Below are 25,690 nucleotides of genomic sequence, written 5' to 3' on the forward strand. Positions count from 1 at the left end.
AAATTTTAAAATGTATTGCAAAACAGATATTTGCATATGTCTCTTGAGTTTCATTTTGCTATTTTTGACCCAGCTTTCCATTCTATCAAGGTCATTCTGAGATGTTAGGTAGCAGTTCTGAGTTTTGTGCCTTTGGCAAATTTCATGATTCACTCCTCCCTTTCATCTATAAAACTACTAAAAATGTTGAAGAAAACCAGGCCCAGACTAGAGCCCTGCAGCAGCACATTCAAAGTCTCTCTCCGGGTTGATGAGGAACAATTGATGAGCACTTGTCCACACTTAACCAGTTTAGTAACCAAAATAATATGTAGAACTTTGTCAAATGTGTTTCTGAAAGTAAGAGAATAAAAATCACAGCATTTCCAAAATCCATAATCAAGTAACCTAATTTTTAAAAATGATTTTATTAGTCTGGCAGGATTTATTCTTGACAGATTCATGTTGGCTTCTATTAATCACTGCAATTGTTATCAAGATACTTACAGATTGATTTCTTTATAATCTTTTCTAGTATCTGCCCATAAATTTGAGTTCAACTATCCTCTTTCCTTTTTGTGAAGATTAGTACATTTGCCTGGATGCATGCACCCTAAAGCAAGAGGCTTGCACTAATGCAAGATTTATTTATTTTTAATAAAACTAAACCCTTTGAACAGCTTGCTTCTTCCATGACACATCACAGCCTGTTTTTTTTAATTTGTCTCAGTTTGAAACACAATCTGCCACATGGCACGGGGAGCTGATATAAAGTCTGCCTAGGCTCCAAGAACTAGTTTCACATTCTTTGGATTCAAGCCATAGTTTACAATGTGAAAACTCTGGGGAAATTGCATACCAGAATTATGTAACTTATTAAGGCAGAATTTTGTTTTTCCTTGGCACCATACGTAATTTAAAAGTTATTCTCCAGGACACCAATTTAAAACCATTTCTATTTGGGCAAACTGGGCTCTAGCATAAGATCCAAAGCCTAAAACTATTTGGGTTTCCAACTTTGGAAGTCTAGTATTTGAGGAAGCTTGAGACAATCTTAGACACATTTTTTTTAAAAAAGGTTACCAATCAGTTTCTCTGGTGTACAAACAAGAGAAGGAAAATGGTACTCAGTGAATGGTGTTGTCCTTGCCACATAAACATATATTGTATTAAAAAAACTTTTGTCCACTTACTTTTGTCTATAATGATTTACCCCAAACATATTGCTCAGACAACGTTCAATAAATTCCAAATTAATTGTATCTCAGCTAGAGCACACATCTCTGAATAGTTAATCTCCAGCTGATGCCAGTATGTAAAGATTATAGGGTTCAGTGTCCAACCAAATCCTCCAAATTGTATGCTGCCACCACTCCTGTTAAGAGTCCTTTCCTTCAGGCCCAGAAGACGCCTGTAGCTCTATGGGATCCCTGTGAGGTTCCAGGGAGCAAGAGCTAAGTCACCATGCTTTGCTGTCTGAAGCCTCCAGCAAAAACAACCGTTTGGATGGTAGCTAAGTATGATCAAAGAGATCTAAGGCACTGGTTTACACCAAGACAGCTTTCCAAATAACCACAGTAAAATGTAGAACATATATGTTTAAGAATAATAAAATAATACCGTGGTAAGAACCCTGTTGAGGGACGCGGGTGGTGCTGTGGGTTAAACCACAGAGCCTAGGACTTGCTGATCAGAAGGTCGACGGTTCAAATCCCCACGACGGGGTGAGCTCCCGTTGCTCGGTCCCTGCTCCTGCCAACCTAGCAGTTCGAAAGCACGTCAACGTGCAAGTAGATAAATAGGTACCGCTCTGGCGGGAAGGTAAACGGCGTTTCCGTGCTCTGGTTTGCCAGAAGCGGCTTAGTCATGCTGGCCACATGATCTGGAAGCTGTACTCCAGCTCCCTCGGCCAATAAAGCGAGATGAGCGCCGCAACCCCAGAGTTGGCCATGACTGGACCTAATGGTCAGGGGTCCCTTTACCTTTACCTTTAAGAACCCTGTTACTAAATAGGAACAAAATATTTTAGGAGGTCAATTAAGAAATTAGAAATATAATGGAAAATATACTAAAAAAATAATAATAATAATCGGACAACCTAAGCTAAGACACTTCATCATCACGCTCTGACTTTCCAAAGAGATGCGGCTTGACAAGTCAGTTCAACAACGAAAACTCAGAATACAAGATGGGGATAAACAGGAGGCTAGCAGAGGGGTTAGTTTGGGGCAAGGAATACTACAAGGTATTTTTATATAATTTTGCCTGTTATCCCACTTCTCAGCCAATCACAAGGCTACTTAGCTGCAAATTTCCAGAACCTAGGTTGGATGATAGAGCCTTATGACAGCACAGTGGAAAAATGTAACTTTAGTTAGTAAATAACAATTTCTGTCCTTGGGATACTGATACAGCAGATGCAGTATATCTTGGGCCTGCTAGCTAAGGGTCAGAAACTGCTATCTCTTGCTTGAAAGCCTCACCCATAAGTCTGAAGTTCTTAAATGAACCAAGTTTTACCCACAAAGAACCAAAATTTGACACAGATTGCCAAGTTGGGCACAAACCTGGCATGGGATCTAAAAATCTTGATATCCCTCATCCTGTTGCTTAGCACTGGGTCCCTTTTGGGATGTTACTATAAAAGCTTGAGGTCATTATTTCACATAGGAAATCAGTATGTAGAAGCAACAATTATCATGCACAGGGGTTTTTAGTTCAAAGGTCAAATGAATGATACTGTAAATACAAGTGGCCACACTGACAGCAAACACCATCGCCAGATTTGTTTGGGCCCTTAGCATACCCCCAGCCGTGTCGGTGCACCATGTTGCAATGGGTAGCCATGTTTCCACTCTCATTTTCATCATCTCTATCCTGTTTTGGCTGCTTTGCCAGTGTATCTTTGCTTGCGGAACAGTTCTACTGACAGAGTGCTCTGTTGGCAGATTGTGGGAGTTCCACTGGCACATCGGTCATGCCAGCAATATTCTGACAGTATTGCGGTGCTTCCACCAGACCCTGAATCCCCCAGCCAGAATCTCAAGTATAAGACTGAACTCTTAAAAACTTAAGTTTGTGGATTTGAATTTTGGGAACAGATAATGAAATAAATATCAGTTGTGAAAGCAACACATAAGTATTATATAAAGGATTGATTTTAAGTGTCTTAAATATACCTGTTTTATGGCTGGTACTTCCTTGTAGAATTAGTTCAACGGGTATTATGACAATTGAAGTGGAACCTTCCCTCACTGGAAGAACATGTATGACTCCCAACAAGGTAAGTTTTTAGCATGAGATGCTAATCTTTCTTTTTAAAAAAGGATGAAAACAACTGAATACCATAGTACCTTAAGCACTAACAAATACACTGTTGCAAAAACTTTCATTTTTTAAAAAAAATACCTGATAGAGATCTTCAATGTGACTTTATATCAAATGAAGATAAAGTTGGCTTGGAGGACCACATGGTGTGCAGAAGGGGGAAAAACAACATTAGAGGGGAAATCCTAAGGGGAACCCCGCCCCCCAAAAAACGCCAATAAGGACAGAGCCGCATACTGCTGCTTGAAGTGTGTAGGAGGATTACAGACATTCCCAGTGAGAGGAGAAATGGAATAAAATATTGTGAGGTACACAATATTTAAATGGGAGTTTAAATGGGAATTGCTCACACACACACACTACTTCTGCCGTCATGGTGCCCCATCTCTTGCCGAACTTGACAGGAGCCAGGGTGGTGTGGCCCCTTTTGAAGCGGCCCTTCCTGAAACCAGAGGTTTTAGAAAACTACCACCTAGTCATACAATAATAGCTGATAGATGTTGCTGACCGCCTGGTCCCCATTTTTCAGTACAGTGGTACCTCGGGTTACATACGCTTCAGGTTACATACCCTTCAGGTTACAGACTCCGCTAACCCAGAAATAGTGCTTCAGGTTAAGAACTTTGCTTCAGGATGAGAACAGAAATTGTGCTCCAGCAGGAGGCCCCATTAGCTAAAGTGGTGCTTCAGGTTAAGAACAGTTTCAGGTTAAGAATGGACCTCTGGAACGAATTAAGTACTTAACCTGAGGTACCACTGTATACAGTTCTGCCATTCATATTGGGTGGAAGGACAGAGGTTAGATCAGATAGAAAAATCTCCTGGCCACAACCTGGATTGTCAGGAGCAGCTGTACACTAAGCAGCATTTGGCTGCATACATACGCTATCAAGGGAAATGCCTCAGTCAGTGGCAAGGGCTCCAGCCTCCTTGGATCCTCTATCAACATCAGCTCCATTTTATCCAGGTTCAGTTTTATTCTCCTTATTCAGCAGACCGTAGCCTTCAGACACCAACAAGTTCAGGACCAAGGATGCTCTGGTTAATGGATGATAGAGAGAAAGAATGAAGCAGAAAGTTAGGCAATATCATGATATTAATCATATCAAACTCTTAAATTCCACATTCTCTCTCCCAGCAGTTTTGCATAAATATTAAATGACAAACATTACCAAATAAAAAGAGCCTCACAAGACACAGTTCTGTCTCCACTATCTGGGTACATATTGAGAGGTAAAATTAAAACCATCTCAAGTGTTTGCCTTGGATAGTCACCAGCAGTATAATATCTGATAATATCTGATACTTCAACGATACCAGGGACAAAAGCCACTGAGAAGTTCAATAAAATCAAGATCTTGCTGTGACTTTCAGAGATTGTTCACCAAAACAATCAAAATACTCACTGTTTTCAGGTAGCTGTTTATTGAGCTTATTGAGTTTATCCTGATTTGTTCACACTTTTTGTGGTTGTGACATTATATGACATTGCCATCTAGTGGTTGTTAGCATACACTCACCAGTGCAATTTTTGTTAACTTTCCCCTTTCTGACTTTTCATGGTAAGATAAGTGATGAAAAATTACACAAGATACCAACTACTAAATGGCAGTGTCATATAGCCTCTTCACAAATTATGTGCAAAAAAAATCAAGACAAATGCTCAATAAACTGCCCATCTGGAATTACTGTCAGTCTAAAAATATTGCTGTCATATGATAAAGGGTTGAGGAGGACTCTCATCAACGAATGTGTTTGTTTGTTTGCTTGCTTGCTTGCTTGCTTGCTTGCTTGCTTGTTTGTTTGTTGAAACATTTTTATACAGCCTTTTGCCCAAAGGCTTCAGAATAACATACAGCATAACATACATACATTCATAACATAATGTAACAATCATAAAATATAAAAGATAAGAAGCATAGCTGTCCACCATCCCTTATTTGGCGGCAAAGTCCCTTATCCCAGCGCCGTGTCCCGCTGCTGTCCCTTATTGATGATGTCCCTTAAATTTCCCGGATTTCAAAGGTAGCAGCTCCTCTCCCTCCCTCCCTGCCGGCCAGGGAGGAGGGAGGCTCCAACTGTGTTGCTTGGCTGCGTTGCTCACCCAATAAGGAGTCTAAGAACGACTGGAGGGTGGAGCTTGCATGCCTTGTGCCGATCAAATCGGCCACGTTGCCTAGGGACTCGCCTTTGCTCAGCACTTCCCAGCAAAGAGGTGACGGTGGTTTTCCTTGCTGCACCCCCTTTGCCGGGTTGCTGCGCTGTGGGAACCACTGCTTGAGGCTTCGTTTGGCTACTGGCTGGGCTTTCTGCCTTTGGCTCGGAGGGGCTCAGAACTCAAACATCCCTGTGCTCTGAAAATCCCTTATTTTGGCTGCTGATCCCTTATTTCCGAGGCTGCTGGTCCCTTATTTTCAAATCTGTAAGTTGACAGGTATGATAAGAAGAGTTGTGTCAATACTATTCATAATAAATGTCAAGTTATTCATAAATTATTTCAGTCATGGATATCTGAAATGGCACCACAGTCACCTGTTCAATAAAATTTCCCCCAACAGAGAAGTTGGAGCCTGGCCTAAAGTTAGAATGGCTATTCAAGCACAGAGATTTAAAGTTAGGGTGAATTTACTCTTTCAAGCACTTCCTTGAGCAGCGATGACACCACATAATTTTGTCAGCAATACATTAATGAGCCCTTACAAAAATTGATTCACTCTCTTATCACTTGATTTGATCACCCTCATTCAGTTTAGTTTTTGAATTAGAAATCTGTAAGAGATATAGCCTGCTATTGTAGGTTTAAGATGTTTCAGTTTTCCAGACTCAGTGTAGACCCATTGAAATGAATAGCTATAACTAATTTAGGTCCATTAACTGCAATAAAAGTTAGAAAAATTAAAGACAAGCCTAACCCCATATACTTGGAAATGAAGTGATCAGTGAGACTTAATCCAAAGTAATTATACTAAGGGTTGCAGCCAGAGTACCGTATTTTATGAATTTGCTTTCTACCAAGAGTAAGTAGTTTCTGGGAGAGTGAACTGCTTGACACCTCCAAATGAGGCACAATTTAGCCAAAGTTGTACATTGATTTCTTTAGGAGATAATAATAATAATAAGTAATAATAAAATTTTATTTATATCCCACCCTCCCCAGCCGAAGCCGGGCTCAGAGCGGCTAACAACATTAAAATGATACAACATTCCAAAATCATTTCATTATAAAATAATTCAAATCAGATGAATGGCAATAGTTAAGTATGTGATCAGTGGGACTTCTCTAGCCATGTTGTGCATTGGAATGCATATTAAAAAATGCATTGTTTTATTTGTTACATATATTTTAATACTGTACTGCATGCATGTAAATCACAAAAATTGGCTTTCAAATGTCAGCTTTTAAACCTAGATCTGTGCTGTTTCTCTCCCCTCTCCCCCCCCCCCCACAGAGTGCCATTACAGTGGTGTGAGTTTGAACAGAAACTATTTTTCCCCACTGATATTTTGGCCATTATGTGTGATGGCAGAAACTGTCAGCTTACTAGAATGTGCTTCTTTTCAGGTAGCGCACATAAATGTTGGTTGTCCTGTATTTCGAGACCTGGCTATTGAAAAGCAAGTAACAATGCTATTTTTTCCTTCTTCCTCTATGTTCTACATTGCAAAAAAATAACTAAAATGTAGATACTATAGTCAGATTGGGTGCTGTTGGGTTTTCTTTGACGTTGACTGTATTGTATAACTGGTCTTATCTTGTTTATTAATTGCGGTTTACTATGAGTTTTAGCCACCTCAGAAACCCTGTTTTGAGGGCAGATGAGTGGGATAAATTAACCTGTCTGTGAACGCAAGGAACACTTATGTACCAGGACCAACAAAGTCTATCTAACTGCAGCATCCTGCTCCCAGAAATCCAAAGTGAGGCATGAAAGCAATAGTATTCCCTCTGAGAAGGCTGTTCAGTGGCACCATGCTTCCAGTCTTGGGGGTTCAAGTTACCTCTCTCAGCTCATAGCTGTTGATTGACTTATCTTTCATAAACTTGTCTTGTCCCTTTAAGAGTCATCTAAGCCAGTGACTGTCACCTCACCAACAGCTTGTGACAGTGAGATCTATTAATTATGCCTGCTGTGAAGTAACACTAACTTTTAGCAAATTCAGATAACTTAAAGTTCCTTCATATTAATCCTAGGCCTTTTGAGCTGCATTTTCCTGCTGTGGGGAAAGTTTTTAAGCCCTTCACCTTGCTTATTGGGGTCTGGGAAAGTCATGCAAGGCCTCTGGAAGGCAGTGGGAGGCTCCCAAGATTTTGGACAGCCCTGCAATATTTCATTGGAGGCTCCCACAGCCTTCCAGAGGTCTCCCACATGCTTCCCAGAGCCCAGTAAGCAGTGCCTGGTGTGGGGGCATGTCCTGCAATCAAGGGCAGGGCAATCTGCGCCCATGGGTGCGGGGCGAGCCTTTCCAACGCTTGGAGCCTCTCCGCCACCTCCCCCTCAGCTGTAGGGCAGCTGAGGGAGAGGTAGTAGGCAGACGCAAGTCCCACGCTGCTGTTTGAGGCAGCGTGGAGCCTGCAGGTACCTAATAATAATAATAAAAAATTTTATTTATATCCTGCCCTCCCCAGCCGAAGCCGGGCTCAGGGCGGCTAACAACAATAAAATAGTACAACATTCTAAAAACATTTCATTATAAAAATTAATTAAAATCAAATTGATGGCAACCATTAAGCTAAAGTTCTGTAGAGATTGCCAAAGAAGGGAGTCAGGCTGCGCCCTGACCAAAGGTCTGGTGGAACAGCTCTGTCTTGCAGGCCCTGCGGAAAGATGTCAAGTCCCGCAGGGCCCTAGTCTCTTGTGACAGAGCGTTCCACCAGATTGGAGCCGCAGCCGAAAAAGACCTGGCTACCTGGCTCTAGTTGAGGCCAGCCTAACCTCTCTGTGGCCTGGGACCTTCAGGATGTTTTATTTGAAGATCGTAAGTTCCTCTGTGGGACATACCAGGAGAGGCGGTCCTGTAGGTACAAGGGTCCTAGGCCGTATAGGGCTTTAAAGGTTAAAAGCAGCACCTTAAACCTGATCCTGTACTCCACCAGGAGCCAGTGCAGCTGGTATAGCACCGGGTAAATGTGATCTCGCAGCGAAGACCCCGCTGGAGTTTTTGGGTCAGTCTCAGGGCAGCCCCACGTAGAGCGAGTTACAATAATCCAGTCTGGAGGTGACCGTCGTGTGGATCACAGTGGCTAGGTCAGGGCGAGAGAGGCAAGGAGCCAACTGCTTAGCTTGGCGGAGATGAAAAAATGCCGCCTTCGTTATAGCTGTAATCTGCGCCTCCATGGAAAGGGAGGTGTCGAAGATTACACCCAAACTCTTAACGGACGGTGCTGGCACTAATTGCACCCCCGCAAGAGATGGGAGTTGCGCCCTCAATCCCTTATCGTCCCGTCCCAGCCAGAGGACCTCTGTCTTCAAAGGATTTAACTTCAACCGGCTCCCACCTAACCATCCAGCCACAGCCACCACGTCCCTCCTAAAAAGTTTTGTGAGCCCAGTTTTTTTAAACAACTCATTTTGTCAACCCCCCCCCCAGTGATGAAACCCAGGGTGGACCACACACCCCACACCCCTCTTCCTCCACCACTTCCTGTAAGATAGGGATAGTCATGTGGTGGCAGTTTCAGGGGTCTTCCTGCCTTTGCATGCAAACCCTTGGAATGTTGCCTCTGTGTAAGTTGCAGGCCAACTGTACACTCCTTACTGAAATGCAAGAAATTGCATTTGTACTGATATTCTTCTAGCTTTAGAAGATGCTTCTGTCTATGTAGACATTCTCTTGAACTCTTCACCAGAGACCTCTGTTTAAATTGCTGTGTTATTTTCATTAGATTGTTTTATTGTGTATTTTAATTATGGATGTTTATATTTTAATATAATTGGTTTTATACCTCGTAAACCTTTTAGAAGGGTGTCCGAGGGCCCTGCTCCTTCCTGCCACTCACCATCTGGCCCGGGGCGGGGCCTGAAGCCCCATAAGGACTGCTGTGCTCTGCTGCCCAGGAGGACTCTCCTGTGTGGGTGTCTGAGGGCCCTGCTCCTTCCTGCCACTCACCATCTGGTCTGGGCAGGGCCTGACAGGCCTCACAGGGACGATTGCTGTCACTGCTGCTGCGGCCCAGGGGGATCCGGAGGGGTGCAGACTTCTTTTTAAAATGTTTTAAAATTTTCCTTTTCCTTTTTATTTCTTTATTATTATTATTATTGTCATTATTATTATTGTATATGCAGGGATGGGGTGGGGGTGGGATGGATGTTTAGTTGGGAATTTGTTTGATTTTGATGGATTTGTAATTTTACAGTTTTTTATTTGTATTGTTTTTTTGTTTTTTGGGGTTTCTTTTTTGTTTTGTTTTCATTGTTTTAAGGCCTTATTTTGTTCTTAAGGGGAGGGGTCAGGCTGCCGGGGAGTGGGTCCCAGCCAACAAAATGGCTGCGGCATGTTCCACAGTGGGGGATGCCTTGGGACAACCGATCTCAGTGATCTCGGGTAGGAGGAGGAGTTACGCTAAGACCAGACCATGTCATTACAGAGGAGGCAGGTTTAGTCGTTGTCTGAGGACTATCCCTGCCTCCGGGTCTGGTCCTGACCAGATGGATACTAGAATCAGCAAGGGATACCCACATGACCTGAAGGTGCTGCTGTGCAATGCCAGGTCAATGATTCATAAGACCACTGCCATCCATGACCTGATCATGGATGGAGGATTTGACCTGGCATGTGTAACAGAGACTTGGTTGAATGAAGCAGATGGGCCTGTTCTTGCCGCTGCTTGTCCACCAGGTTTCTCTTACGCACAGCAACCCAGGCCTTGTGGGCGGGGAGGGGGGGTTGCAGTGATTTTTAGGAAGTCATTAGTTTGCACCAGGCGTCCTATTGGGAAGACCCAGTTCTCTGAGTGCATGTTCTGGAAGTTGGGCAATAGGGGCAGTACAGGATTCCTTTTGGTGTACCGACCTCCCCGCTGCACCAAGGATTCCCTGCCCGAGCTGCTTCAGGTCGTGGCGGATGTTCTCATGGAGACGCCTAGTTTGGTTGTCCTAGGGGATTTTAATATCCATGCCGACACGACCTTACAAGGGGCCGCTCGGGACTTCGTGGAAAGCATGGCCTCCATGGGGCTGTCCCTGAATAAGTTTGGCCCAACCCATAGCCGCGGACATGCCTTGGACCTGGTGTTTACCTCTACGGATGTTGGTGACCTGACACTAACTAAAAGTGAAACAAAAGAAGTGCCATGGTCAGATCACTTCCTGGTGCAACTGGACTTCTCCGCGACCCTTCCCCTCTGCAGGGAGGTGGGACCGATTCGGATGGTCCGCCCCCGCCACTTAATGGATCCTAATGGTTTCCAGAGAGTGGTAGGGGATGCTTTATCCCATGTTGATGGCCTTTCAGCTGATTCCCTGGTGGCCCGCTGGAATGTGGAGTTAACCAGGGCTATTGACTGTTTGGCTCCGAAGCGCCCTCTCCGATTGCATGGAGCCCGGAGAGCCCCGTGGTTTTCCACGGATCTGAGGGCAATGAAACAATCGTTGAGACGGCTAGAGCGCCGGTGGCGGATAACTCATTCTGAAGTTGACCGGACACAGGTTAGAGCTCAATGTCGAGCCTACCAAGTGGCGGTAGCGACGGCGAAGAAGACTTTCTTCACCGCCTCTATTGCATCTGCAGAAAACAGCAGCAGGAGACTTTTTCAGGTGGTCCGCAATTTAGCGGAACCACCTGCTACATCGGGGCCCTGTACGGGCCACATGATCTCCGGCAATGATTTTGCAAAGTTTTTTGCAGATAAAGTCACTCAGATTCGGGAAGAGGTAGACGCCACCGTGGGAGCAGGGCCGAGGCGGGAGAGTGCTAGAGTCCTGTCTAGTCAAATTGCATGGGATCAATTCCAATCTGTTACCTCCGAGGATGTGGACAGGCTGCTTGGACGAGTGAAACCAACCACCTGTCTCCTTGATCCTTGCCCATCCTGGCTTATAAAAGCTAGCCGGGTAGGACTGGGCGATGGGCTTCGTGGGGTGGTGAATGCTTCCCTCCGTGAGGGAGCCTTCCCAGACCCGCTGAAAGAGGCGGTTATCAAACCACTTCTTAAAAAAACATCTTTAGATGCGGCCACGATGGCCAACTATCGCCCAGTCTCAAATCTTCCATTCTTGGGCAAGGTGATTGAGCGAGTGGTTGCTGAACAACTCCAGGCACTCCTGGAAGAAGCGGACCATTTGGATCCCTTCCAGTCGGAATTCAGGCCTCATCATGGGACTGAAACTGCCTTGGTCGCACTGCTTGATGATCTCCGGCGGGCTAGGGACAAAGGTGAGAGCTGTTTCCTAGTTCTGCTGGATCTCTCAGCGGTGTTTGATACCATCGACCATAACATCCTTCTGGACCGTCTTGAGGGGCTGGGAGCTGGGGGCACTGTCATACAGTGGTTCTGCTCCTTCCTCCTGGGCCGTGTTCAGAAAGTGGTGGGGGGGGATGAGTGTTCAGACCCCTGGGCTCTCACTTGTGGGGTGCCTCAGGGTTCTGTCCTCTCCCCCATGCTTTTCAACATCTACATGCAGCCGCTGGGAGAGATCATCAGGGGGTTTGGGCTGGGTGTTCATCAGTATGCAGATGATACCCAGCTCTACCTCTCTTTCAAATCAGAACCAGTGAAGGCGGTGACGGTCCTGTGTGAGTGTCTGGAGGCGGTTGGAGGATGGATGGCGGCTAACAGATTGAGATTGAATCCTGACAAGACAGAAGTACTGTTTCTGGGGGACAGGAGGCGGGCAGGTGTGGAGGACTCCCTGGTCCTGAATGGGGTACCTGTGCCCCTGAAGGACCAGGTGCGCAGCCTGGGAGTCATTTTGGACTCACAGCTGTCCATGGAGGCACAGGTTAAATCCGTGTCCAGGGCAGCTGTGTACCAGCTCCATCTGGTACGCAGGCTGAGACCCTATCTGCCTGTAGACTGTCTCGCCAGAGTGGTGCATGCTCTGGTTATCTCCCGCTTGGACTACTGCAATGCACTCTACGTGGGGCTACCTTTGAAGGTGACCCGGAAACTACAACTAATCCAGAACGCAGCAGCCAGACTGGTGACAGGGAGCGGCCGCCGAGACCATATAACACCGGTCTTGAAAGACCTACATTGGCTCCCAGTACGTTTCCGAGCACAATTCAAAGTGTTGGTGCTGAACTTTAAAGCCCTAAACAGCCTCGGTCCAGTATACCTGAAGGAGCGTCTCCACCCCCATCGTTCTACCTGGACACTGAGGTCCAGCACCGAGGGCCTTCTGGCGGCTCCCTCACTGCGAGAAGCCAAGTTACAGGGAACCAAGCAGAGGGCCTTCTCGGTAGTGGCGCCCTCCCTGTGGCATGCCCTCCCACCAGATGTCAAAGAGAACAACAACTACCAGACTTTTAGAAGACATCTGAAGGCAGCCCTGTTTAGGGATGCTTTTAATGTTTGATGTATCATAGTATTTTAATATTCTTTTGGAAGCCGCCCAGAGTGGCTGGGGAGGCCCAGCCAGATGGGCGGGGTATAAATAATAAATTATTATTATTATTATTATTAGAACCCTATTTTGGCATTCAGTTATATATAAATGAAATAATAAGAATATTAATAATATATAAAATGTAGAAGGACCATAATAAATTCTGTGCTATATTTTCAAACTATCATTTAATCATAAATATCTTTATATAATTGTATTTCTCTTTTTTGTGTCCACAGACCCACAAATTGTAGCAATCAAACTTTTACATTCAAAATACCCGCGTAAGAAACTTCATATAAAATATGGATGGAAATAGATTGTTTTCGACTGCTTTTCCAATTTATTTAAGTGTTCTGTAGGTGGTAGAGTACAGGCATCAATTTTTTGTTTTTTTAATGCTGTCATTCATCAGAGCTGCCAACTCTGATAGTGCTGATCATTTCTAAGACTGACATAGTGAATCCAGATACAAAATTCCTCCCTCCAAAAGATCATCCAAACAGCAGTATTTTAACTTTGCTGGCAAACCCATTTAGTCTGTCCCAAAACACAATAGTGAGCTTGCTACTAAGTCTTTTGCTAAATTTATACTCCACCATATCCTTTTGCTATATGGAAAGTGTAAATAAGATAAATATGTTATTTTATTGTCCATAAGCTGTAACAAAACTAACACATCAATAGAAAACAAAACTTTAAAGACAGTAGCTGCATAGGTATATCATAGGCAGATATGACAAGAACCATGAATCAATATATATGTTGTCAAGACTTACCAGTATATACTTATATAATTCATTAAAACACTCCACTTTTACTGAACATGTTCCACTACAAGGGCAAATAAAGCCATCTTTCCAGTTCTTTGTTGGAGGGTGTGGTAGTCATTATCAGGAAAAACATTTTACAAGTTTAATGATAAACAATAGAGAAGAAGCACTTAAAAAAATAAATTCTATTTTATTTTATAGGATGCCTGTTCTCAGCCATGTTCCATAGCCTGTTTGTAGGATTTTTTAAATTATTCTCCAGTGAAAAAAGGCTTCCAGGGTGGTTTACAAAGATCAGTCATAAAATACCCTGCTCTTGGGTTTATAATCTAAAGGCCATGACACAAAAGGGAAAGGAATTGGGATGAAGGAGTGTGGAGAAGCAAAATCAGAAACTAGTAGTCCTTAGTTCCAAAACTCTTTATAATGAGCAGCTGAAATTGAGCGGGGGGGACAAGAAGAGGAGCTGGAAGTTGCTGGTTTGTCAGCTAAGTGAAAGTGGCTCCGTTTCCCTTCTCATCCTCAATCTGCTAAATATTTTTTCCTAATTTTCTTGTTCCACTTTTTCCTTTTGAGGACTGAGCATTCGGGAATTGCATGGAGTGCACAGCTATTTAGTAGTGAAAAATGAGGAGGCAAATGGTGGAGCAGTTGTGACTCTAAAATTTAAAGTGTGAGACCTAATCACACATTATAGGCAATAACATCTATATTAAGCTGCTGGGAGAGATTATCAGGGGGTTTGGCCTGGGTGTTCATCAGTATGCAGATAGTACCCAGCTTGACCTCTCCTTCAAATCTGAACCAGTGAAGGCAATTAAGGTCCTGTGTGAGTGTCTAGAAGCAGTTGGAGGATGTATGGTGGCTATCGTATTAAGGTTGAATCCTGACAAGATGGACGTACTGTTTTGGGGGACAGGAGGCAGGCAGGTGGGGGGGGCTCCCTGGTCCTGAATGGGGTAACTGTGCCCCTGAAGGACCAGGTGCGCAGGCTGGGAATCATAGCTGTCCATGGGGACGCAGGTCAATTCTGTGTCCAGGGCAGCTGTTTACCAGCTCCACCTGATACGCCGGCTGAGACCCTACCTGCCTGCACACTGTCTCACCAGAGTGGTACATGCTCTGATTATCTCCCGCTTGGATTGCTGCTATGCTTTGAAGGTGACCCAGAAACTACAATTAATCCAGAATGTGGCAGCTAGACTGGTGATTGGGAGTGGCCGCCAGGACCATATAGCACCAGTCCTAAAGGATCTTCATTGGCTTCCAGCGTGCTTCCGAGCACAATTCAAAGTGTTGGTGTTGAACTTTAAATCCTAAATGGCCTTGGTCTAGTATACCTGAAGGAGCATTTCCTTCCCTCGTTGTTCAGCCCAGACACTGAGGTCCTCCTCCAAGGGTCTTCTGCTGGTTCCTTCACTGCAAGAAGCGAGGATACAGAGAACCAGGCAGAGGGCTTTCTCGGCAGTGGCACCCTCCCTGTGGAACACCCTCCCTTCAGATGTCAAGGAAATAAAACACTATCTGACTTTTAGAAGACATCTGAAGGCAGCCCTGTATCCGGAAGGTTTTAATGTTTGATGTTTTATTATGTTCTAAAATATGCTATGGGCCACCCAGAGTGTCTAGGTAAACCCAGACAGATGGGTGGGGGTATAATAATAATAATAATAATAATAATAATAATAATAATAATAATAAATTAATAGATAGATAGATTGATAAATCGATAAAACATTGTCCTTACCATTGACAAACTTTATTTTTTCCCTCACATTAGGAAATATCGATGGGTCAAAACACAGGGAGAATACTGGGTAAGAACTACACATTTAATTTTCAGTTATAGCTCCCACTAGTGGAACACTTTCCCTAACCAGGTCCTGCTTTTGGCACGAGGTAAAAACATACCTACAGAGCATTTGAGAGATTATGATGGTTTTGCTATTACAGTAATACCTTGGAAGTTGAATGGAATCTGTTCCGGAAGTCCGTTCGACTTCCAAAACATTTAGAAACCAAAGTTCAGCTTCTGATTGGCTGCAGGACCTTCAATCAGAAGCTGCGGAAGCCCCGTCGGACATTCGGCTTCCAAAAATAGTTTGCGAACTGGAACAGTCACTTCCAGGTTTGCAGCATTTGGGAGCCAAAACGTCCGAGTACGAAGGTATTTGAAAACCAAGGTACAACTGTAATGGCGTTTTTCTGTTGAAGGTTTTTCTGCTGTTTTGTGGCGTTTGCATAGCTTTTATTGTAATACAATGTACTTCTTTCTGATACTCTGCCATGCTTTATGCTTTTAAGTTTTGTAAGTCACTTGGAGACTCCTTAAGTGCCAAGCAACTAATAAAGTGAATAAATAAATATGTTAAGTATACTATTGATGCAAATAGAAGGCAAGGAGAGATTTATGTTAACCTACCTTTCTCCTAGGTGCAAGAGTACAATTTTGCACTATTTGGTTGCCCGATAGAGGTCCATTACGCACGTCCATTTCGTCCTACTGTTCTCTTGTAAGCAGCTTTTAAACACTATAAACCCATGGAAAATATGTATTTATATATATTTATTCGTTAAGCCCTTTCTTTGACCATCCCAATCAGATGAAAAATAAAAGAGTGATAATGCAGCTATTATCTTCATTACCACAATTCCCCACCAGTTCCATATTTTTAAAAATTGCCTTATTGGCAAGAACTCTGGCCTACAGTAGTGTATACCCTTAGTATGGTTTTTTTTTTTTGTTTTCGGTCTTTTTTTGTCCTTTACAGAGACATGACACTGTATTTCTGTTCTTTCTAGATATGAGCATAAAAACATGATTGGGACTGTTGAGGCAAATTATATCTTGTGGGAGATGAATGGCAGGAATGACTACCATTATAACACAACAGTACAACAGGTGAGCAGACATTTGTACACTAACCTTTCAGGTTAATCAAGAATAAGAGACCACCTGCCCCATTTTAGACCTTAAGATCATTTAGAGCAACGGGGGGGGGGGGATTCTCATGGCACCACACACCCCATAAAATGTCTTGGGGCAATGACTTCAAAATCAGCATTTTCTGCTGTTGCTCCTCAACTGTGAAATGCCCTTCCATCTGCCATTCATGAAACAGCAACCACCAGTTGCTTCAAATAGATGTATTGTGAAGACATATTTTTGCTCAGGCTTTCCCCAACATCTAAGATTGAACCTTTTTTACATGTTTGAATCTTACAAATTTCTGCTTTATTCACTTTTGAATGCTTTTATATTGCTGTTTAACTGGTTTGAGGTTGTGTTTTTATTTTAGTGATATACCGTATTTTTCGCTCCATAGGGCGCACTGGACCATAGGGTGCACCTAGTTTTTAGGGGGGGGGGAATAAAGAAAAAAAATTCAGGTCCGGTAGCGGAGGCAAGGTTGCGCAGCCTTGCCACCGCTTCCAGAGCTTGCGGGCTGGGGGAGCGCTCCGAAGGTTTGTGGATAGCTGCCTGAAGCCCGGTCAGCGTTGCACTCCCTGGGCTTCAGGCTGCAGGTTGCTATCCGCAAGCCTTCAGAGCCCGGTGGGAGCTCCCACCGGGCTCCAAAGGCTTGCGGATAGCTTCCTGAAGCCTGCATTCACTCTATAGGATGCACACAAATCTCCCCTTCATTTTTGGAGGGGGAAAAGTGTGTCCTATAGAGCGAAAAATACGGTAACATCTTTGAAATAGTAAGTGGTATATAAATAGGGTTTTTTAATGGATGTTGTTTAAATCAGTCTTTTACACAGCTCTTGACAGTGCTAAAGTAAAGGTAAAGGGACCCCTGACTATTAGGTCCAGTCGTGGCCGACTCTTTGGGGTTGCGGCACTCATCTCACTTTATTGGCCGAGGGAGCCGGCGTACAGGTTCCGGGTCATGTGGTCAGCATGTCTAAGCCGCTTCTGGCGAACCAGAGCAGCGCACGGAAACGCCGTTTATCTTCCCGCCAGAGCGGTACCTATTTATCTACTTGCACTTTGACGTGCTTTCGAACTGCTAGGTTGGCAGGAGCAGGGACCGAGCAACGGGAGCTCACTCCATCGCGGGGATTCGAACAGCCGACCTTCTGATCGGCAAGTCCTAGGCTCTGTGGTTTAACCCACAGCACCACCCGCGTCCCTCTTGACAGTGCTAAATTGATTTAAAAGCAAATTCTTCAAAACTTTAGAAGCAACATGTTTAATAGACAAGACACAAGTACTGAAATAACTGAATCATAGAATTGCAGAGTTGGAAGGGACCCTGAGGATCATCTAGTCCAACCCCCTGCAATACAGGAATAGGCAGCTGTTCCATATGGTGATTGAACCTGCAACCTTGGCATTATCAGCACCACGCTTTAACCAACTGAACTTGCCAAATGCATTAAATTCCTTTTTGTGTAGTATGGTGAACTACACACAACAATTTATTCAATACATGGTTTTTAATAATGGAACAGTTGTGTACAGCCCAACAGATACAAACTATAAGCTGCCTGCCCAGAAATTGGTTGGTTCATTCCAATTAGTTTATGAAACTTAGCTGCCACTCAGAATTATCCTCCTGCTTCTTGACTTCACTTCCCCCTTAAAAGTTATCTGTAGTGAGTATAAATGCTAAACTGAGGGCCAGAACCTATGTGCTATTGCATTTAACATGATATATGTAATATTTACATCTGCTCTGTCCAAATTTGAGAAAACACCAAATACGAGAATTCTAAGGATCTATGAGATTGGCACACTCCAATTGACCCTTCTAACCTCTAGACCAGACACCTTATCAACACTACATTTTTTAAATTACCATGGGAAGAAATATCAGAATCTTCAGAATTTTTAAGGGGCACAAAGTCCACCACAGATTCCTAGCTTGAGCCAGTGCCTTAATTGTTGCCCCAAGGTTTTGGAGGCAGTGTCCATTGCATCTGGCAGACATAGGTCCAAACAGGCAGTGGAATACAAGGAATACCTCTGTGTGTCCACGCACACACACTACCAGAGAAGCAAGTAGATGTGGTGGTAGCTTCTGGCAAGCTCTTGTGAGAGCCTCCACGAGACCATATAAGGCTTCCGAATGCTGCACATGACCTTACCTGAGATCCCAGTAAGGTTGACAAAGTGTCAGGAGGCAAAACAGGATGGACTGAAATCTATGAACGGTTGTATTTGTGTTATAATGCTTTAAACTTTTATATTTACCAGTTTTGTGATGGGATGATAAGCTGCTTGTGCGTAAAAGCTTAGTCCCTCAGAGTTTGGGCATGGTTCTCAAACTCTGTCCTTAGTGGAGCCCTTAAACATGACTCCCTTAATCGCTGGCAGAATCCGACAGTGGGCGTTTACGGAATCTACTCCAGCATAAAAGCTCCTTGACGGAAACGCGTCTTCTGGATTCTCTGCGCGACAGTTTCCGGCGAGGAGTGGGTGTACCTATAGGAGGTCCTGAGACTTCTCCACTGTTCTCGCTGGAAGACTCCCTGAGCCATCCCTTCGACTCACTTTCTCTCTGATCTCCCTCTCTCCCCCTGCTGGTACCTTCCTCCGCTGCTGAGTCTCTCCTAGCTTCCGAGAGCCCCTCCACCACCTGCCTTTCCGATGGCAGTTCCCTGACATCTACCTCCCCTCCAGGGCCCCCTTCACCCCCTCCCGCCCCCTCCTCTACTGGCGGTGAGGATGGAAAACCCCGGAAAGAACACTCCTCATCGTCAGAGGATTCAAACACTTCTCTCCACTGACTCCCGTCTCTTCTCCCTGAGTCCTCCTCCTCATCGGAGTCTATTCCCTCTTCCAGCCCTGATTCTGGGAACCCTTCAAACTCCTCTTCCTCATCGGTGGTGCCGAAATGTTCCCTCCCGAACCGTGCCACGGGCTGTGGTTTCCTTGGGAACCGTTGATGAAACGTTTCTATTAAAACCTCGTCATTGACCTCCTCTGCTGGTACCCATGTGTTTTCTGACTCCGGTTCCCCTTCCCATTCTACCAAGTACTCCACCTGATTCCCTTTCCACCTGGAATCAATGATTCCTGCCACATGCATGTTGCGTTCCCTTTCTTCTATGACTGGTGTTTGAGTAACCTCCCTCTCACGTCCCCCCCACTCCCGCCCCTCTCGGTACGGCGACAGTAAGGACCTGTGAAATACTGGGTGCAGTTTCATGTGGTTGGGCAACCTGAGTTTGAATGCCACCGGGTTGACCTGTTGTATGACCTCAAAGGGTCCCAGCCATTTGGGTCTCAATTTCTTACACCCTCCCTTGAACGGCAGTCCTTGGGTGGATAGCCACACCCGGTCCTCCACCCTTATGGTTTCACCTTCCCGTCTGCTTCTGTCTGCTTGCTTCTTGTATTCTTCCTTGGCCCTCTCTAAGTTAAGTTGGAGTTGCCGGTGGATCGCTTCCATCTCTTCAACAAAGTGTTCCGCTGCTGGGACGCTCTATCTTTCCCCTCCTTCTCCTGGAAATGCCCTGGGATGACACCCATAATTAGCCAGGAAGGGACTCATCCCTGTGGACACATTCTCCGCGTTGTTGTAGGCAAATTCTGCCAGGGCCAACTTATCTACCCAATCATTTTCTCTGTCATTAACATAACACCTCAGGTATTGTTGTAAAATACCGTTTGCCCTTTCCCCCTGCCCATTTGTTTCTGGGTGTCGGGCAGTCGAAAAATTGACCTCTACGTGCAGTAAGCTCATAAGCTTCCTCCAGAACCTGGAAGTAAATTGTTTCCCTCGGTCTGAGACCACCCTCAAGGGGGCGCCATGCAACCTAAAAATATGTTTTACAAACAACTTGGTGGTTTCTTCCGCTGTGACCACATGCGAACAGGCTATAAAATGGCACATCTTAGTTAATAGGTCTACCACCACCATGACAGCTGTTTTCCCTTTGGATTTTGGCAGATCCATCATAAAATCTATGGATACTGCCTCCCATGGCCTTTCTGGTGTGGGTAAGGGTTCCAGTAGCCCCGCTGGTGCCAGCCTCTCCCCTTTTGCTCGCTGGCATCGGTTGCACCCCCTTACATATTCCCGTACGTCTTCCCTCACCTTGGGCCACCAAAACTCCCTGGTAACTAACCACATGGTTTTGTGTTGCCTGAAGTGCCCCGCTGTCGGGCTGTCGTGCAATTGTTTGAGTACCTGGCCCCTCAATTCTCCTTCGGGTATGTACAGTGCCCCCTTGTAATACAACGTTCCGTTCCTTTCCTCAAACCCCCCTGTGTTCTCTCCACCTCCCCGGAGTCCTCTGAGCTTCTCTTGGGCGTATTCATCATTCTCGGTTCCCTCTACCAGTTCTCTCGGCCCCACCAATGCCGCCCCACACACCCAGTGGTCCTCGGGGATGATATGTCTCTCCTCTGGCACTTCTTCTCCCTCTAAATACTCTGGTTTTCGAGAGAGAGCGTCCGCTCTGACATTCTCCTTCCCTGGCACGTAGCAAATTTCAAAATGGAATTTGGAGAACTCCTGGGCCCATCTCACTTGTCTCTGGTTCAGTACTCGGGCAGTTCTCCAGTATTCTAGGTTTTTGTGGTCGGTGCGCACTTGGACCTTGTGCTGCGCTCCAATCAGCAAGTGTCGCCATCTCCGGAACGCTTCATGAATGGCGAGTAGTTCTCGGTCGTACACGGTGTAGTTCCTCTCGGATTTGTTCAATTTCCGCGAGAAGAAGGCACACGGTCTCCATTCCGACGTATCCTTTCCCGGCTGAAGAAGCACCGCCCCCACCGCTCAGTCTGATGCATCGGTCTCTACTCTCATCGGTTGCCGCAGATCCACGTGCAAAAGTTGTTCTTCCGACGCGAACGCCTTCTTTAACCTTTCGAACACTCACTGCGCCTCTTCCGTCCAGACAAATTTCTTCTTGCTGCTGAGACAATCCGTGATGGGCGCCGTTAAGTGGGCGAAGTTCTTGATGAACTTCCGGTAGAAGTTTCCAAACCCCAGGAACCTTTGCACGTCCTTCTTTGTTTTAGGTGTCTTCCATTCCAGTACCGCTTGAACCTTGCTGGGATCCATGGCTAATCCCTTGTCTGACAAACGATACCCCAGGAATTCCACCTCTCTGGTATGAAACTGACACTTCTCCAGTTTCACCCACAGCTGGTTTGCTTGCAGTCTGCTCAGTACCTCTCTTACGTCCCGCACATGCTGCTCCTCATTCTCTGAGTACACCAATACGTCATCTAAGAATGCCACAGTTTTTGTAAAGTAAAGGTCCCAGGACGTGATTCATAAATGATTGAAAATAGGCTGAGCCCGCCTGTAGACCGAAGGGCATAACGAGGTACTCAAAGGCCCCCAAGGGGGTGAACATGGTAGTTTTCCATTCGTCTCCCTTTCTCATTCGTATCAGGTTATAAGCCCCCCTCAGGTCCAGTTTGGTGAAAATTTTCCCCTTCCTCACTCGGGTCAAAATGTCATCGATTCTGGGCATGGGGAAAGTCACTGGTTCTGACACTGCATTTACGGCCCGGTAATCCACGACCAATCTGGGTTTATTCGTGTCTTTTTTGTCCACGAAGAACACTGGACTACCCCCCACCGCTCGTGACTCCCTGATGAAACCTCGTTTGAGGTTCTTGTCAATGAACTCCCTTAACTCCTGCATCTCCCTGTCGGACATGGCGTACAGCTTGCCCACTGGCAGCTGGGCTCCTGGGAGTAGGTTAATTTGACAGTCAAAGGGTCTATGCGGGGGCAGTTTATCTGCTTCTCTTTTGCTGAAGACGTTACCCAGATCGACGTATTGTCGTGGTACCTTCCCCTTATCTGTTACTTCCATCCCTGCTAGAGTGGCCTGGGCTCCTCCCTGAGCCTCCCCCTCCTTGCAGTGTGCTAGGCAATGTGCTGACCCAAAGGAAACTACCCGCTGGTGCCAACCCACTAGCAGATCGTGCAGCGCTAGCCAGCTCATTCCCAATATGATGGGTGCTCCTCCCAGGGTGGCCACATTGAACGCTATTACTTCCGTGTGTCTTCCCACCTTCATTATCATGGGGACAGTTTGTTGGTTAACTTCTCCACCCAACAGTTCCCTCCCATCAATCGTTGTCACCTGCAAAGGGTTACTCAAGGGGATAGTCTGTATCTGGTGTTCAGCTGCAAACTCCTTGCTCATGAAATTGCAGGAGCTGCCTGAGTCCAATAGCGCCTTTATCTTTAGCGGATGTCCGTTTGGTAGCTCTAGCACCACCTCTACGACAAGCGCTGGTCTTGGGGGTTCAGGTTTGGGCGCATTCACTGATCTTTGGCCTGGCTGCTGTGCCCCGATGCTGGCAACCAGGCGTTGGCTTTTACCTGCTCCTTAACCCCCTCCTCTTCACCCCCAACAGCTCCCGCCATTCCTTGCCATCCCTTCCTTTGAGGGCAGACTCTGGCAAAGTGACCTGGCTGTTGGCAGAGGAAACATTTCTTGGCGCTCTTTCCCTCCTTCTTCCGCCCTTCGTTGGTGTTTGAAGCTCCGCGCGCGCGCGCTGCTCCAATCTCCATCGGCTCTACTGGCGGGGAATGCTGCTCTGGCATCTCTGGAATGCGGAACTCACTCCACTTTCCCCTTTCCCTTCCCGCTTTTCCAAGGCTCTCGCCTCCTGGCGTGCTCCAATGGCAAGCACGGATTTGGTCAGCTGGTCCATAGACTCCGCCCTGGGCGCGCGGGAAGGTTCGTCTTTCACCGCCGAGGACAGCCCTTCTTCGAACAGCATTTGAATGGGGTCCACAGACAGGTCCCACCCCAATTTATGGATGAGCATGATAAACTCTGTCCAGTACTCTCGGACGGATCGGTTCCCCTGTTTACACACCATCAACTGTCTGCGCACCACCCCTTGCTCAATCTCGCTGGAAAACATCAGGTCCATGGCGCGAAAAAACTTTCTCGAGTCTTTTAGAGCGTCATTGTTCGCTGCCACCAGGGGCCTCACCCAGTCTTTCGCCCCACCCTTCGAGATGCCCAATGACAAATGCCACTCTCGATTCCTCATCGGGAAAGTCATCAAACTGCAGATTGAAGGCGTATTGCATCTCTGTCCTAAAGACTTGATAATTTCTGGGATCACCCCCAAACTTTTGCACCAACCCTGGCACCTTCCTTGCGAGTGGGGTGGTTTTTCCCTTGTCTGCATCCTGAGCCCGCCTCTCTTCGAGCCTCGCCGTTTGCAGCGCTAGCTGGAGTTCCAACACCCTGTACCTTTCTTCCAGGCTTGGACCCGCTCCAGCTCCTCCTGCGTCTCCGGCTCCGGTTGGGTTGCTCATGATGCCTCTCCTTGCACAAGCGGCTTTCAGGGACTGTCAGATTGCTGTGATGGGATGATGAGCTGCTTGTGCGTAAAAGCTTAGTCCCTCAGAGTTTGGGCATGGTTCTCAAACTCTGTCCTTAGTGGAGCCCTTAAACATGACTCCCTTAATCGCTGGCAGAATCCGACAGTGGGCATTTACGGAATCTACTCCAGCATAAAAGCTCCTTTACGGAAACGCGTCTTCTGGATTCTCTGCGCGACAGTTTCCGGCGAGGAGTGGGTGTACCTATAGGAGGTCCTGAGACTTCTCCACTGTTCTTGCTGGAAGACTCCCTGAGCCATCCCTTCGACTCACTTTCTCTCTGATCTCCTTCTCTCCCCCTGCTGGTACCTTCCTCCGCTGCTGAGTCTCTCCTAGCTTCCGAGAGCCCCTCCACCACCTGCCTTTCTGATGGCAGTTCCCTGACAAGTTTCATCAGTATCAAGCTTAAGAGATTGATAAAATTTAAATATGCTGTACAGCTGAGACTTTGACTGAGACTGTGCATGTGATTTCTGTTTTACTTTGTGCATTTATATTCTTTGAACAGGTACGCTGTTTGAGCAAAGCACAAAATATGTCTTCGATGGTTCCTCAGGATCTAGAAAGCATTACTGCATATACTATAGATCGCTATTGGGGGAGACAGGTAAGAAAATGTATATAATAAGGAAATTAATAATATGAATTCTGAAGCTCTCATGGTATTTTGCCTATGAATATTGATCAGGACGCACAAATTAATATTCAAGAGGCAATGCAATAATACTTAGGGCACAATCCTGTGGTCACTAGCAGTGCATCTCTAGAGCTATATGATGTTTTGGATCTCCTTCTCCGAAGGCAGCAGGTGGTGCCGTACCTTGAAACAGGAAATCTGACCTTGTAAGGCACCTACCAGCCCTGTAAAAACATATGTAGCCCTTATCTTACAGATACCAGTAGAGGTAAAAAGGGGACATGAATCCAAAGCCTTCCCCTTCTCCTTACACACGCCAAACAGAACAAAATATACGCCATGGAAACAATAGGTGGGAAATTGTAATGTTACCCTCACCCTCTCAAAAATGGCCAGAAAGGGAGTTCCACCCTTCTATCCACCCTGTTTGTGTGTCCCAAGCAGAGCTTTAGATATTTTGGATCTTCCATCTTTGGTCTTCCTCCTATCCACCAGCTTTGCTGATGTTCTGGATTGCATGATTTGCCAATAGTTTGAAAACTATAGTGTCTTAAGCTATACCTAATTATTTTTTGCAACCCAACAACTACAGAATCAGCTACTTATTTATTATGCAAACACTTTAGGACATAAAACAGGTATATTATTTGTACTTAGCATATTCCTCACGTATTATGGATGTGTGTCTTATGGTAAATTAATTACATTTCCCCACCCAGAATTACGTATCCTGTTTTATGAGTGGTGGTGCTGGACTTCTAGGGACACTAGATAATCAGTATGAACTCATGAACCATTCTGGCATCAACTCTATCATTTGGCCTCAGGACTATGCTGGCATTTTCCTGTTCAGATTGAAGATAATGGATCCAAACTACAGGTTAGCTTTAACATAATTAGCAGCTGTATGGTTAAGTATCTTCTTTCTTCTTCTTTGGTGATCACTCGTTGCCAAGTAAGATTGTCTTCCATAAACACGGTTTTAACAATGAGTCCGTAAGTGACTGTGGAGGCCAATTCTGGATCCACACATCCTTCCACAGTGGGGACATTGGTTTCCGGGCAGGAGTTGATCACGGTGTGGATTTGCCAAGCGTGCCTTCCTCTTAA

The 25,690-nt window shown here is 45.6% G+C and overlaps 1 protein-coding gene across 11 annotated transcripts in view; it reads left to right on the forward strand.

Moving 5' to 3' along the window:
• The window catches only part of CATSPERE (catsper channel auxiliary subunit epsilon), a 60,293-nt gene that overhangs the window by 29,189 nt on the left and 5,414 nt on the right, over positions 1 to 25,690 (forward strand). For 9 of the 11 annotated variants that reach the window (XM_081857647.1, XM_081857650.1, XM_081857656.1 and 6 more), the window contains 8 exons: positions 3,187 to 3,262; positions 6,869 to 6,921; positions 13,091 to 13,135; positions 15,405 to 15,441; positions 16,058 to 16,137; positions 16,427 to 16,526; positions 24,452 to 24,550; positions 25,300 to 25,460. In XM_081857647.1, the coding sequence (XP_081713773.1) occupies positions 3,187 to 3,262; positions 6,869 to 6,921; positions 13,091 to 13,135; positions 15,405 to 15,441; positions 16,058 to 16,137; positions 16,427 to 16,526; positions 24,452 to 24,550; positions 25,300 to 25,460 (651 nt within the window). Of the gene's footprint in view, positions 1 to 3,186; positions 3,263 to 6,868; positions 6,922 to 13,090; positions 13,136 to 15,404; positions 15,442 to 16,057; positions 16,138 to 16,426; positions 16,527 to 24,451; positions 24,551 to 25,299; positions 25,461 to 25,690 lie in introns of those variants that run through there. The other 2 variants (XM_081857651.1, XR_014155447.1) reach the window with 2 other exon arrangements.

The sequence above is a fragment of the Podarcis erhardii genome, assembly GCF_964252035.2.
Source record: "Podarcis erhardii genome assembly, chromosome: 3".
NCBI lineage: Eukaryota > Metazoa > Chordata > Lepidosauria > Squamata > Lacertidae > Podarcis > Podarcis erhardii.